This window comes from Cardiocondyla obscurior, linkage group LG08, assembly GCF_019399895.1.
Source record: "Cardiocondyla obscurior isolate alpha-2009 linkage group LG08, Cobs3.1, whole genome shotgun sequence".
Lineage (NCBI taxonomy): Eukaryota > Metazoa > Arthropoda > Insecta > Hymenoptera > Formicidae > Cardiocondyla > Cardiocondyla obscurior.
The window spans coordinates 5,010,936-5,025,612 of record NC_091871.1 but is presented as its reverse complement, the minus strand read 5'-3'; the positions used below and the strand labels follow the sequence as shown (position 1 = coordinate 5,025,612).

At 33.8% G+C, this 14,677-nt stretch overlaps 5 protein-coding genes across 7 annotated transcripts in view; 2 read left to right on the top strand and 3 right to left on the bottom strand.

Moving 5' to 3' along the window:
* Positions 1 to 1,340, top strand: part of LOC139105164 (secretin receptor) — a 31,621-nt gene extending 30,281 nt beyond the window's left edge. For all 3 annotated transcript variants that reach the window (XM_070661113.1, XM_070661114.1, XM_070661112.1), the window contains one exon: positions 1 to 1,340. In XM_070661113.1, coding sequence (XP_070517214.1) covers positions 1 to 123 — 123 coding nt within the window. In that variant the 3' untranslated portion in view covers positions 124 to 1,340.
* A 198-nt stretch (positions 1,341 to 1,538) lies between these two features.
* Positions 1,539 to 3,304, bottom strand: Scox (Synthesis of cytochrome c oxidase). Its single transcript, XM_070661146.1, has 4 exons — positions 2,855 to 3,304; positions 2,317 to 2,686; positions 2,019 to 2,224; positions 1,539 to 1,890 (listed from the first exon to the last, which is right to left on the bottom strand). The coding sequence occupies exons 1-4, from the start codon at positions 2,927 to 2,929 to the stop codon at positions 1,711 to 1,713; spliced, it is 831 nt and encodes a 276-aa protein (XP_070517247.1). The 5' UTR covers positions 2,930 to 3,304; the 3' UTR covers positions 1,539 to 1,710.
* Positions 3,305 to 3,401: 97 nt separating this feature from the next.
* Pfdn1 (prefoldin 1) lies at positions 3,402 to 4,396 on the bottom strand. The gene is made up of 2 exons (XM_070661155.1): positions 4,238 to 4,396; positions 3,402 to 4,061 (listed from the first exon to the last, which is right to left on the bottom strand). The coding sequence occupies exon 2, from the start codon at positions 4,016 to 4,018 to the stop codon at positions 3,638 to 3,640; it is 381 nt and encodes a 126-aa protein (XP_070517256.1). The 5' UTR covers positions 4,019 to 4,061; positions 4,238 to 4,396; the 3' UTR covers positions 3,402 to 3,637.
* Positions 4,397 to 4,440: 44 nt separating this feature from the next.
* On the top strand, positions 4,441 to 7,172 carry LOC139105166 (nuclear RNA export factor 1). Its single transcript, XM_070661116.1, has 2 exons — positions 4,441 to 4,588; positions 4,658 to 7,172. The coding sequence occupies exon 2, from the start codon at positions 4,746 to 4,748 to the stop codon at positions 6,357 to 6,359; it is 1,614 nt and encodes a 537-aa protein (XP_070517217.1). The 5' UTR covers positions 4,441 to 4,588; positions 4,658 to 4,745; the 3' UTR covers positions 6,360 to 7,172.
* On the bottom strand, positions 6,350 to 14,669 carry Ints1 (integrator complex subunit 1). Its single transcript, XM_070661095.1, has 14 exons — positions 14,421 to 14,669; positions 14,093 to 14,297; positions 13,536 to 14,014; positions 12,162 to 13,451; positions 11,847 to 12,022; positions 11,632 to 11,784; positions 10,713 to 11,390; positions 8,739 to 10,532; positions 8,252 to 8,566; positions 7,693 to 8,158; positions 7,456 to 7,580; positions 7,187 to 7,371; positions 6,829 to 7,101; positions 6,350 to 6,744 (listed from the first exon to the last, which is right to left on the bottom strand). The coding sequence occupies exons 2-14, from the start codon at positions 14,277 to 14,279 to the stop codon at positions 6,629 to 6,631; spliced, it is 6,237 nt and encodes a 2,078-aa protein (XP_070517196.1). The 5' UTR covers positions 14,280 to 14,297; positions 14,421 to 14,669; the 3' UTR covers positions 6,350 to 6,628.
* Between the last annotated feature and the right edge of the window lie 8 nt (positions 14,670 to 14,677).

The following is a 14,677-nucleotide window of genomic DNA, read 5'->3' as shown; positions in this document are numbered from 1 at the left end:
ATGTCGGATGCGTCAGGCCCGAACGGCGACAGAATTCGTGATCAGCATCGATGGAGTGATTCTGAATGTTGTCATCTGGCATACGAGTTGCACAATCTACAGCAGCATCGTGGACACCCGTGATAATACCCGCATTCAACGATAAAAAAAAAAGCCGCATGTTGCTTGTCTTATGAATATTTGACGCGCGTTTAAACGAACGCGCGTGTCACTGTCTTCGAAAGAAAGAACAAAAGGGAGATTTCTAATTCTATGAATACGCAAAGAAGCTGAGAACGATAGATAAGAATACAAAAAGAAATCTCTATTTTTTTTCTCCGTCACGTCGTGGCAACCTCACAAATCAGAGAGACTGAGTCTTTTTCTTTTAGCTTTGTCGTTTGTCACAGATATCTATATTGTAGATTTAAATTCACATTTATGTGTATGATGATGTACAGCAACGTTCGATATTTTAATATTTCAAGACTCGTTGGAGTGTGCAAATCTCCGACGGTCTTTCATCGATGTACACTGAAAAGCAAATATGTCGTTTGCTGCGGTTAGCGTACACCGAAGGGCGGGTATGGCATTTTCTGCGGCGACAGCGATTAGCGTACGTAATCCTAGGCGACAAAGGCAGGGGATGAGAGAACGAGGAGAAATCAGTCATCGGCAATCCGGCCGGCGCGGTATATACATGTAAAGCTCGACGCACACGACGCTAAAGTCACGTTCGCTAGCTGCCGTCGTCATATCTGCTTTTCAGCGTACCTCGGTGTTTCGAAACGCGATATACTATCTATCACTTATACCTGAATCTAAATGTTCAACGAAAATTCCGAGCCGCTGAAAGCTTTGCTGTTCGTGACTGTCTCTATGGTATAAATAAGTAAAAACTGCTTGTCAAACTTCAATACAGGCGTATCGTTGCACATTGTAAAAGTTTATTATTAGCGATCCTATAACTACGTTTACTGCAAGCATCGCGTAAACGTAAAAAAAAACTTTTGCAGGTACTTTAGTTAAATACTATAAAAGCTCTATTTTTTTACATATGGTTGAATAGAAACTTAGGATACCATTATCGATTCATTTCTTTTATTAATTATTTATCATTAATATTAAAAACTCACTATTTTTTTAAATCACTTAACAATATAATTAAAAATTATTCAACAGATCTTAGTCCTAAGGCTATTACATATAATTAAAATTAATGTGTATATAAGATAAAAGAATAAATGTATTAAAATTTCCGAATAAGGAAACCATCGATAGCGCCTATCATAAAAAGCGTTATCAATTTTAAGATAAGAGCGTATTTTGTTCTGAAAATAAACGTTCGATTAAACATTTTACCTCGTAAGCTCTCTCTCACTATGTGTATGTAAATGTGTATATAATTGTGTTAAAAAAATCTATACAATTATTTGACGTACAACTTACATGAATCAATTTAATGTACAAATTAAAATGTTTATAAAGAATAAAGTAAAAAGCTGAAAATAAAATATCTTTCACTACCGTCTTAATTTTGTAGCCAGGTTTTCGACCAAAAAAAATCAATTATTTTCTTTCTTACATCTTTTAATGCATCATAAAATAAATATTACATATCTATTTATACTTCAAATGTAAATATGCAATATAAACATGTGTGACATACACGAATTTCTCACAGCACTATACTGATTTCAAATTTATTTGTACATAGGAATGTCGTAGCGCTTATAACACTCCTTTAAGCGGCAATGATGGTAACCAAGAAGAATTATTCTTCAATTCATCGTATTTCAACTTGTTTACAAGGATGCTAGTTACGATTTTTTCAACGTCATGCGTTTGTCCATAGTAATCAACGAACAAACCTTCTGGATCTATCAAATATATAATAATTGTGTGATCCACCTAAAATAAAAAAAATAAATTAATAAAAAAATTAAAATAAAATATAAAAAATAGCAAATCGTCAGTGATTACTAAATTGCCGACACAATTTTATGTAATTACTAAATTACTCTTTATAATATACTGACAATATAGTCATCATCTTGATCCTTAGGGCCGTTACTGTAATAAACTCTGTATGCCTTGCATGCCTTTCCAACTTGCTCTAAATTACCAGTGAGACCAATAATTTTATCAGAGAATTCCTTGATATATTTGCCAACAACAGTGGGTGTATCTCTCTGTGGATCCACTGATATAAAAATTGGTTGGATTTTCAAATTGTGCTCTTTCTCTGCATAAAACAAATAACATAATTAATTAGATGCAAAAATACTCTAATAAATACTACTTTTGAATTATAATAGAATTAAATCAAACACTTACCAAGAGTATTTACTACATTTGTCATCTTTTCAATTTCATCTGGACATACATCTGGGCAATGAGTGAATCCAAAATATATCAATACCCATTGTCCTAAAAAGTCATCAGACTTCACTACCTTTCCTTCTGTATTTATTAATTCAAAACTGCCACCAATCTTAGCTTTGCCTAATTGTTGTCTTCTCTCAGCAGCAATGGTTTTATCTTTTTCCTGTCTAAGGTAGCGCACATATAATATAAAACCAATACCGATAATACCAGAAATTGTCAAACTTTTCCATGTTACTGGAGATTTCTTTACATTTTTTTTTGGTTGCTTCGGAAAAATTGATTGCTGACGTAATGTACTCAATATGTTTATGTGTCTGACCTAAATAAATAAAAAAACCATTAATTAAACTTAAAGAAAATATACACTTTATGCATATATGTATATTAAAACTTCCGAAAGATAATACGCGAGCTTACGCAAAACATTATCTACGTTTCAGAATAACATGTAAGAGATTGGTTACGTGATGAGTTTTACGTTAATTACCTTTGCTGAGACATTTGCTGAGACATAAGAATTTCTATTTAATAATTTAACAGATCTTAATATTAATGTCGACATTGTACCAAAAAATTCACTTTTTTAAGTTAAACAAAGAAGGTTAAGTCACCCCGGTTTAATTTTCATCAATTTTCATAGACAGAAGTTCGATTAGCTATCGGCGACAGAGAGAGTTCGTAGTAAATTTTTCCGAAATTATCAATACTTGTCTATACTCGCGCAACAAAAAGTAAAACGCACGTTTTATACAAATAAAATAATGAAACCATCAGATGACTTCCATCACTACTTCGACTGGCTTGATTTGCCGGTTGCGGTCGCTCCCACCCATCAGTATCTCCTTTCGGCGACGGTAGCGTCGCATTTTGAGACTTCTCGAGAGCTAAAGTTCTCAGGATATAATTTTTTTCATATTTATTTTATTTAATTATTAAACTTTTGAAAATATCAATTAGCCAAGTTCAAATTGTCTCCTTCTTCACTCTTTTCTCGTGTTAAAAGCTTGACTAATTACAAGTAAACTTACGATATCTTGAATTTATTAATGTCACTTTATTTCACATACTGTATATAAAAAAAAAGTTACAATTACAAAAATGTATGAATGTGCAAAGTACAAGTGTCAGAGTAATCTATGATAAGTTTTTATAGTACTGTATATTTACAGATTTCAAGTCATAATTCAAAGGATATATCGGTGAGAAATGGATATTAATGATCGAAATAACATTCACATTGACAGACATAATAATGATTTATAACTGAGCTTCAACCAGAAGTTTCCTTGCTTTGTTTCTGCTGGATCATTTCTCTGATCTCATTCTCACTCTCCTTTAAGCTACGCTGTAGGTACGTTTTGTTATTCTCGAGTGTTTTAATCTTTTCGTCGGATGTTTTTACTTTACTTTCCAAATTGTTTTTAATATTGTTCATGCTATCTAGAAGAAACATTCGACCAACAGACTCATACATCCTTGTATCCTCAGGGAGACTACTAATTTCCTTGGTAGTAAGTTCCGCTCTCTGATTCATCCGGCGTAGTTTATCGATTTGTATATCAGCCAATTTCAGTTTTTGCCTGGTATCTATCATCTTCTCGTGCAATTTTGAGAAGGCTTGCTTTAATTCCTCATCCAATACCTTTGACATCTTTAATTGCCAGAAACTGTTATTAAGAATTAAACGCGTCGTCCTGAAAAAAATTTAATAAAAATGAAATTTGAACTCAAATGATTAAATACGATACTTATAACAATAGGCACATTAATATAATATATTGACATAAAAAAAATAAATTCTTAAAATATGCATATATACTTTATACTTTATGTTTATATTAACGCTGATAAGAAAATTGATTTTTTTTACCTCAGATTTCTCCTGCAATAACGTTGTAAAATGTGTTTCGTTGTATAATATTCCTAACCATATACGTCAACTCTACAAAGGTACGTAATGCAGACACGATTAAGAGAGAAAGAGAGAGAGGAGAGAGAAGTCTTTCGAGCTAGGCCGGCGGTATAAATTGCGGTGTCGATATCTACACTCGGATATAATATCGATATAACCTACCAAGCTTTTATTGTATTTTAACCTATATAAACTTGTTAAATAATACAAGATGAGTTTAATCGGTTTAATCTGAATGATCTGAACTAAAATTGATATCGTATAAATGAGAAAAAAGATTAACTTTATATAGATAATTTATAAATTAAGGTAAAGCTCCTAATATTATATTAATTTTTATTACTTAATAAACAGTTGTATCGTTATTATGTCAATCAGGCAAACCGCGAAGAGGAAAGGTAAGCAGGTGTCTTTATTTTTCCTGATGATATACAATATATACTACGTAATATAATACGTAATATAAATGATGGCATCGCCGACATCGCCGTCAACAAGCCAAGCACCATGGGAACCACACCGAATTACGTATATCAAACCATCCTTCGACAGTCACGAGATAGCTCTTGCGTCTCGTTTGGATCTGTGGCACAAGTTCATCATCTTCGAGGGCGCACGGTACAGCCGAACCGATGTTCTACGCACCGTTATTACCGCCTGTGAGCCAGCTCTTTTATTACCGATTATGTATACGGTCGAGGACAAAGATAAAAGCACATTTCTTGCACAATGTGCTAACAACGCGATAGAGAATCTTGTTAAACAGGGATTGTGCATAACAATGCCGGGGGGACAGGAATTGAACATGGATATCGTGTTAGGTTTTCTCGGCACACAGGAGCTGCGAGTAAATACGAGCAATATTATAGTAGATGCCTTGCACACTAGATATGAACCAATGAGAAAGATATTTAATTTAGATGACTTTGAAAATGATAAGGCACTAGGCTCAATATTCTGCCCCATTTCTATACCAAAAATTTTTGAGCTAGTCCTGCGTTGTAGCAAACGAGGTATCATGGGAAACACTCGCGAAACTCAGCAACGGTTACCTGTTCGCGAACTAAGTTTAAGATACAATAAACTCACAGCTATCATTCTGTTTGATAAATTTTTTAATTACCACTTAACTAAGTTAGATTTAAGACACAATTTAATTCAGAATGTAGAGTATTTGCGTTACTTCTGCGAATTTAAGATAAGTGAACTTTGGCTCGATGGAAATCCGCTTTGTACAAACTATAGCACTTCACAGGAATATATACAGGCTGTGAAAAATATCTTTCCACATTTGCAAGTATTAGATGGAGTTGTTATAGGAATGGAGAAAAAATTTGTGCCAAACGTACAGAATTATTATCTCGGTACTGGATCGAAAATTCCGTTGATTAGGCAATTTGTCAAGCACTTTTTTACATTGTATGACCAGGAAGATAGAATAGTTATGAATGGTCTGTATGATAAAAATGCGTTCTATTCCATGACAGTAGGTAATATAACAAATCATGCATGTAAAGAGGTTATAAAAAAATTTTCTACGAACAGAAATTTGTTAAAATTTGCCGATTACGCCAAGTATCACGAATTTTTATTTTTGGGGCCCGAGAAAATAATTACCGCTCTTCGTCGGCAACCACAAACAATACATAATTTCAAAACGTATCAGATCGATTTGTTGTACGAAGAAGATAATTATATCGCCTTCTCTGTGCAAGGAATATTTTCATATCGATTATCAATTCCACCTATGATGTTCAACAGAACTTTCATTATTGTACAACAAGAGGGAGATAATAAATATTGCATCGTTAACGATCAGTATGCCATTGACAGTGCACCAGCCAATGCAATAAATGACATGAAATTCGATATAAAGCAGCCCATACCTAAATTTACTCCAACAGTACTCAGTGTATCAGAAAAAGAGAGTTTACTTAGATTTTTACGCGAAATTACTAAAATGAATGTCCGACATTGTTACAAATATTTTCAAGATTCAAATTGGGACGTAAGAAAGACGATCAATGCATTTATGAAAGATTATATGGTCAATAACGTTCCTCCAGAAGCTTTTCAATGAACACATTATTATATTAAACTACAATAGTTAATAAGAGAATATTTTTGTATAAAACATGTACTTACATAAATGTTTCTTAAAAAAAAAAAGTATTACACAATTTTTGTTTTAAATTTATATTTAAAGAATTATTTTGATACTTCGTAATATAAATGATCCTTTCTTACAGTTTAAAACTATTGGAAAAAATTAAATTAAATATCTTCCATTCCATTTCAATCGTAAAAAAGTGTTATGTTTAATATTTACAAAATTAATAGACTAATATATTAACAACCTTGCTGTGTATTTAACAAAGCAATAGTCTTAGTGATGTAAGGTATTGTGTTGACGTTCGAATTTACTCCTAATTCGAACACTCTTTGTATTAATGGTAAAGCATGTTCTGCAATATAAAAAAAAAAAGATATAAGTTTGTGAATTTATTATCGTATCAAGATACGTAAGCCTATTTTTAAAAAGATTTTACCTTGCATACACAACACGATATCCGGTAATTTTTCTAAAGCTGACATAAGAACATCTGCTCTGTGACTGTCTAAGCATCTTTGAAAAGCAGACAGTATATTCGCATTTGACGCGGGACGGTACTTGAGTGCTCTAGCGAGTAAATTGTGAGCAAGCGTTCTGATATTGCCCTGAGGTGATACAAGTAACTCGGCTATATTGTCCGTTATAGATTCTAAAGCTGATGGTTTTCGCAACGTTAGATGATCGATCTCTTGAAGCGCACTTAATACATCTGTAAAAAAAATAGAATACAATTTTAATACTAAATAATTTTATAATTTTAATAAATTTTTTTTAAATAAACCTGTTTTTTGTACCTTCACCATGTAGCTTAGTAAGTGTAGCTAATAACGATTGCCAATGTTGCGGAGTTGGGGGTTCTAAGGGATGTAGAGTAGGAGTTATTGTGATCAAAATGTCATCTACATCTTCTCTCGGTATCGGTATCCCTGATATAAGTGTCCTCAAAGCGGGTACATTAAAGTAACTTCTCTGTAACTCACTGTATACATACGTGTAAATTATATAATTAAACGTCTGCTATCAGATTGAAAATATTCAAATATATATAAAAAATATAACTTACTGAAAAATATGCACGTATTTTTGAAGATATTTTAATGCTCGTTGTGGATCATATGATATGTACGATTGTAATAATGATATAAATCTATTCAACAAGGGAATGAGATCTTTTGCAGGCGCATAATTCTGCAAATATAATTATTTCATAAATATATTAAAACATTTTAATCTCAAATCTATTATTCAACGATACTATGCTTGTATCGTTATAAATAGTATTCGAAATAAATTACGATACCTGAAAACATTGGAAGTAATTTTCTAAAGTTTTTTCCAGTGCAGTTTCATGTTGCTTGTTAAATAAATGAGGTTGTAATAGTTCTAACAGTCCCATAACTTGCGTAAACAGATTCAAATGATGGCCAGATCTAAACTGACCATAATCAAGGTAATATCTTCCCATTAAAGAGGATGCTAACATTGGTAATTGTCGTAACACCAATATAGGATGTACTGCGGCCATTTTTCTCGCACAAAGTTCGAATTCCTGAGACTTGGAAGTCCACGATTTTTGTCTCGGAGTCGCCGCTAAAGCCGTCAATAAAGAATGGCTCATGCAGTCGAGCACTGAGCCTGTCCAATCGGTTATCTTCGAACCATTAACAAACTTTCTCGCTTGGAAAGTATCAAGATAACAAATGACTTTTGGAATTTTCATATACATGTGTAACAGAAACTGATGAGCCATATCCGCTGAGTCTGTGCTGAAAATTAAATATAATCATTTACTCACATACGTTAAAACGTATTAAAAAATTTAATGTGTTATAAAATATACACGATAATATAATCCGTACTTAATATTATCCATCATACGTTCTGCTAAATAATTAACCACATTAGAAATCAGACTGTCTTCAGTGGATATACAGTGTAACAATAGATCGAGTCTAATATCCATTCTCGCTAAAGCAGCATTTCTATTCTGCATTTCACAAATAATAACAGCTTCAGACACCAAATATGCGACTAAATTAAGCAATTGTCGCTCGTCTAATAGTAGAATATTTTCAGGAACATAATGCTTTGGTGTAAACTTGTCTCGGCCCTGCCACAGCTTAGGATTGCATGTCAAGGCCCACAAAAAATCCAGAACAGCAGTAGGATCGTATCTATACAAATATATTTGCAAGTATAAATATGAGTAATATATGTATTTATTAATTAATTAAAATAATTAAATTAAAAAATTAATTAAAGTAATTAAATTAAAAAAAAAATTAATTAAAGTACTTAAATTAAAAAAAATTAATTAAAGTAAAAAAAAAATTCTGCTTTACTCACCCATCATCACATTTGTCTAACAAGTGACCGACGCATTTATACAGAGTGGTCCAACTTGCTCTGTGCGTCAAGAGTGTTAACAAGTAAGGTCTACAAGAATGCGAGCTCACGACGTTCTTGTCAATGTTAATGTGTACTTTCGCCTTACCAAATAGCAGTTTCATTTGAAGATTCGGGCACGTACCGATTAACTCGGGCTCAACAGAAGCTAACCAATCGATCAGTAAACCTGTGCGAGGTTTTAACGCGCCTTCGTTACTATCGCTGACCAATAATCTCGCCATAGCTTCAACTAAATCGTCGTTTTTCTGCTGCTTCAGACAAAGATCCAACAGTTTTCGGCCCACGGCTTCCAAATTTACAGGATCTGTGCTCTCCAATATTGAACCAGGACTCTCATCACGATTCTGCATTAACATTAACTCCGCGCGTTGTAATGTTTTTGTCATCTGTACGTTAGCGAAATCTCGTAAAATCGACAGAACTGGTGCTTTTACATCGCCGATTAAAGATATCAGATCCAGACACATATTGCGTGCTAATTCGATTACATGTTTCGACGTTGATGGTCTCTTAAGCGGTACTAACATTACGCGCATCAATGTGCAAGAAAATTGTGGCATGTGCACAAGCGAAGCCAAAAACTGTTTGACTTGCATAGAACTGAGAACACTGCACATATGTTTTATCGCCAGCACTACTGCGCCGCTTTCTTTCGCACATGATTTCTGCAGATCTTTTGCCAAAGTTTTGTGCAAACGCCTATATGCATCCATTTTCTGATTCATCGGAATATTCTCGATAAAGAGACGGTTTATTAAATGAGGCACATCGGTTTTTACAGAACATTGTATGACGGATTGCTTTTGTACCGTAGCACTAACCGGTAACGGCTGCTGCAACCTTCCAATCGATACAGTGTTCTCGTCCGGTAATTGCGGCTCGTGCAATTGCAATACCTGAACAAATACTAATCCACCTGTGGCACCTCTTCGATGTTGCACCTCAACCAGTTGTGCCATATATGTCTTATCTAAAACCGCTTCGCCAACCGAGCTTGGATCAATCTGAACACCGGTATCGAGGGTGTGAAGCAACTTGCTCATTGACGATACTGGTATCCCAAAACTTTGAATAAAAAGCACCAATTGCTGCGGTTCGAGATCTTTTAAAGCTGCGTCGACTAAACGGGGCACATTACTTCTAATCATTCGTAATTTCAGCCAATCAGGTATAAGCAACGCTTCCTCACTGGTATCCACGAGAAAAGCTTTTGGTTGATCTATTAAAGGAAACCATGTTTCCAACAAATTATTGAACAGCGGATCGTCTTCAGACGTATCGTATGTCAAAAGTATAATCATAGCGTGCACCACTAAAATGTGCATGGTACATTCCTCGCCGTTGCTCCATTGAACTAAAATCTGATCTTGGCTCTCAGACCATTGGTAACCTTCCCCTCTAGGCGATCGAGCTTTCTCAAGATAATTACAGAAAATTGCCATAAAAGAGTGCAGAGTTTGTTTCGCTTGCTGATTATCACTTTCAGACTGAGGCAGAATAGCCGCGATAATTGTACTACGTTCAACGACCAACTGAGAAATTTCGTTAGCTAAATCGGTTAAATCAGGCAGATCGTCATCGGCAGTATGCACAGCCAGATACGATATGTAAGTATGTACAAGATCTGGACTGTTTTCAACTTGACAAGCACTGCGTAGTGCTGTAGAAACCAACGAACGTACTGATAAAAAGTGAGGTATAGATGGCAATTTTCGTAAAAGCCAGGTCTCTCTAAAATAAAATAAAAAATTATATTAAATATATTATATTTTATATATTATTTATATATATATTTATATTAAATAATATATTTAATTTAATTTAAATTTAATTTAAATTAAATTATATATATTTATATTAAATATATTAAATATTATAGATTCTGTTATCGATATACGTTTAAAAACATACTTTTCATTTTCTCCATCTACATCCATACTATCATCTTCGAGAGGTATCGAATCCAGAACCATCTTAAGTCCAGTGATTGCTTGAACGCGGCTGCTACTCTGCTGACTGCTTAATCTTCTCAAGAAATACTCTAAAACCTCATAAGCGTGCTGCTGATCTTGATTCCGATCAGTTAACAGTGTCTGAAGATGAGCCAATAACTGCTGCTGTCTGGGTTGTTTCTCGACTGTCTGCGGACTAGTCGATAATAAATATTCGCAAAGACATTGTACTGGTAATTGACTCAGAGAACCTTCGCTATTTTGAACTAAATCTGCCAACCAAGGCATGCTTTGCGACGCACTTTGTTGTTGTCTCTGAATAATATCCAACAGAAAATCTGGCTTTCGTGATCGACAAAGTAAATGACCAAGTCTGTGAGACGTATTTAACGATTGTATCTGCTCGAGCACAGCCGGTGGCGGTCTTCTAGCAATTCCCGTTGGTTCCATGGTAATTAACTGCGACAACAGAAAACTATTTTGCTCGGATAGCTGAATTCTAGTTGATGCTGCAGCCAAGTGCGACTCATATTCCAATATTTCTTGTTTCTCGATAACTTCAACCTGTATTTCCTTCGCACGTTCTTGTTCGATAACTTCCGGTAAGGCCATAGTTGGCGGTGGGTACGAAAAATGGCTGCATAATAAACATTTTATTAAACACATAAAATTAGTCATATAACACTTTAAAAATATAATTTTTAATAATTATTGTTTAATAATTATTGTTTAATAATAATTTTTTTATATAATTTTATATATATAAATTTAATAATATTTAAGAGAATAATTTTAATATTTAATAATATTAAGAGAATAATTTAATAATAATATTAATTTAATAATATTAAGAGAATAATATTAAGAAAATAATTTACTTTGTAATACACATTTCCATCAATGTCCTCAATATAGGATATCGTCTCCATCCTAATGCACCAATAGTGGACGGATTATGAGCAGCTAAAATTAATAACATTATCCATCCTTTCCAGTAGAGATTAGCTATCGCCAATGTTGGTGGTACATATCTACAAAACGAACGTGTATCGTAGTTACAAGAGATACATACAATATATACGTATAAACTTACCCAGCAGGTATATTTATCGTTCCAGGTGGTTGATAAATACTAAGATTAAAAATAAATTCTATTATTTCCATTTTGTCGATTTGTAGCATCGGGAAACTCTCAGTCGAATTGATCGCTGCTCGTCGTATCAATTGATCAGCCAAATCCAACGTTTCTGAATGCGTAATGACGTTCTCCTATAAATAAAAAATAAAATAATACCAATAAAATAAATAAGAAATAAAATAATACCAATAAATTAAATAAAAAATAAAATAATACCAAATAAAATAATCAATTTAAACAAAATCGTTTCACACAAAATAAAGAGCTTACCTTCGAAAAACCGATCATTAGCAATCTCCATAACGTACTTTGCAACAGAGGAACGTCAGATACAAGTCGTATGTAAAATACTCTGTCTGATTCCGGTGGCCAGTTATCTAATTTATAATATAGCTCGGGAGATTCCAAGAGCAATATTTTATGCATTGCATTTAGTAATTCATTTCGTCCGACACCGTATACTTGCTGTGCCGAATTCTGTAGCCATAGCACAGTTTCGTGCTGTATTGTGGCTACAAGATTTTGAAATTGATGTAGCAAAGTCATATCTTTTTTATCTGCACGTTGCGATAGCGTTCCCGCTTCCTTCACCTGCGGACTTATCGCTAGAAGCATACACAGACACAGTAAGTCCACTATCGATATAAACATTCGGTCTTTAAATTCGAAAGTCAATAACTGTTGAAATACGTCTGATCGGTCAGACATTAACGTTCGAACAAAAACGATGAGATTGATATCGTACCGACATACGCGTACAATTTCTCTGAGCAATGCGCGTAATGGTCTTAAATAATCTTCCCGATTCATCAATAAATCTTGAAAAATTTCCGCGAGCAATTTTGCCGCTTGCTCGGGTAAAGTTTGAAACATTATACCCAACATGGGCATATTATTCGGGTTGCGCGCATTCGATAATTCATTATAAATCGTATGTTTCAATATGGTAGCTAAATTTTCGGGATGTAATCCGATCAATTCTTTAACGCCGTTCAAGTATAAATTAATCACAGCCTTTGTTTTTAATCTCATCTTAACCAACTGGCTTATAACTTCGACATCTCTTTGAGTATGGGATGTGCAATTGTAGCAAATATAAATAAGCAATTCTTGCGCAGGTCTCATTAATTTAGGATTGTGTAGCCATACTTCTAGCCTTGGAACAGCAATGTTTCTAATTTCAACAAAACCGCATGCCGAGGAGAGCAGTTTTAAAAAATTTCTCGTTATAGTCTCAGCCTGACGTCTGTTTAGTTGCTCTTTTACAGCTTCCAATACTATCGATTCTATATTCTCCACGCAATGCGCGTATCGCGGACCCACTGGAAATTCTATTTTTTCCTTATCTCCAGACAATAATGCTGTTGATGCTGCCGGATCTTCATCATCCACTGTAGATGGGCTGGGACAATCCCTTTGCATTAATACCGGAAATTCTGGTTGTAACACAGATTTGGGTGGATGCCTCGTGTTAAAACCTGTTAATATATTATCAACAAAGCCTTTACATTCTTCATGGTCAACCCATACACGCTCTCCAAGAGCATCTTCAACATATAACTATAAAAATAATAATAATAAAAATTAATTAAAATCGGAAAATTATGTAATAAGTAAAATAAAAATATCAAATAATGATCAAACCTTTACAAATACTTCTGGCCAATTTCTTTTATCATGAAAACCTTTCATTAGAAGATTTGCAGCAAGTACTGGCACCAATGGACTTGTTTTATTTTTATAGCTATTTTGATTATTCTGATCCTTTCTTAGAAGAGATGACAGTGCATGTAAAATACAATCATTTGAGAAAATAGATGGGCGAATTTTTGCCAGATACAACAAGCCCATGTAAAGTAATGTATCAGGTTTCCATTTTAGATTCTTCAATGTTTTAATAGCACCACATATTATTCCAATAACTTTATCACCTTCATCATTGTCATTAGCCTCAAGTGCCATAGGTACAAAATCTGCTGGATCAGTGTCAATAACTAAAACTTCCCATGCTTCTGCACTAGAAGTTTGTCTTTGATGGGGAGTGACATGAGTTAACTTTGGTTTTTTTTGTGGAACATACATAAAAGATGATCCAGAAGGAGCTTCTTTCTTCCGATCGTTAACTACATAACAATTTGTGACAATTATTTAACAACAACTTGTAGTTAAAAAAGTATGGATTTGAGCAATTCATTACTTACCAACAGCTGTAGAACTGCCACTTGGCTTAGAATGAATAACGCCCGATTTTTCAATGAATATCGCTCGATTTTTCGAATCAGAGTTATCATTTCGCGAACTCTTTGATCCTAGCGCATATAAATCGGAAGGATGTTGAGCAATTTTATTTTTTACTGCTCTACCAATCCCAGTCTTTCCACGTTCCATAATTAATACTTTTTATACCTACAATGTAAAAAAAGAGTAAAAAAATCTATATATAAAAATAAAAATAATATTAAGATTAAAAGAGTATTGATTGAAATACATTCGATAGATTAAAGTTAACTAGAAAAATAAAATTCTAACCTAGAATCTTTTCAGCGTCTCGAAAAAGCTATTTTCGCGAAATAAATCTCGCTTTGCGTCAACGACCATGAGATCAATATTCTAAGTAGAAAAAGAAGTCAAACATTTGTTACATTTAAATTAACCGATTACAACTCCACATATCTACAATGATCAACATATCGCGAACCGCTCATTTACAGTTGTTACTAGAGATCCTACAATAACTGTATGCACGCACTATAGTATATGCACCGATACACGCGTATGTGAGCTAC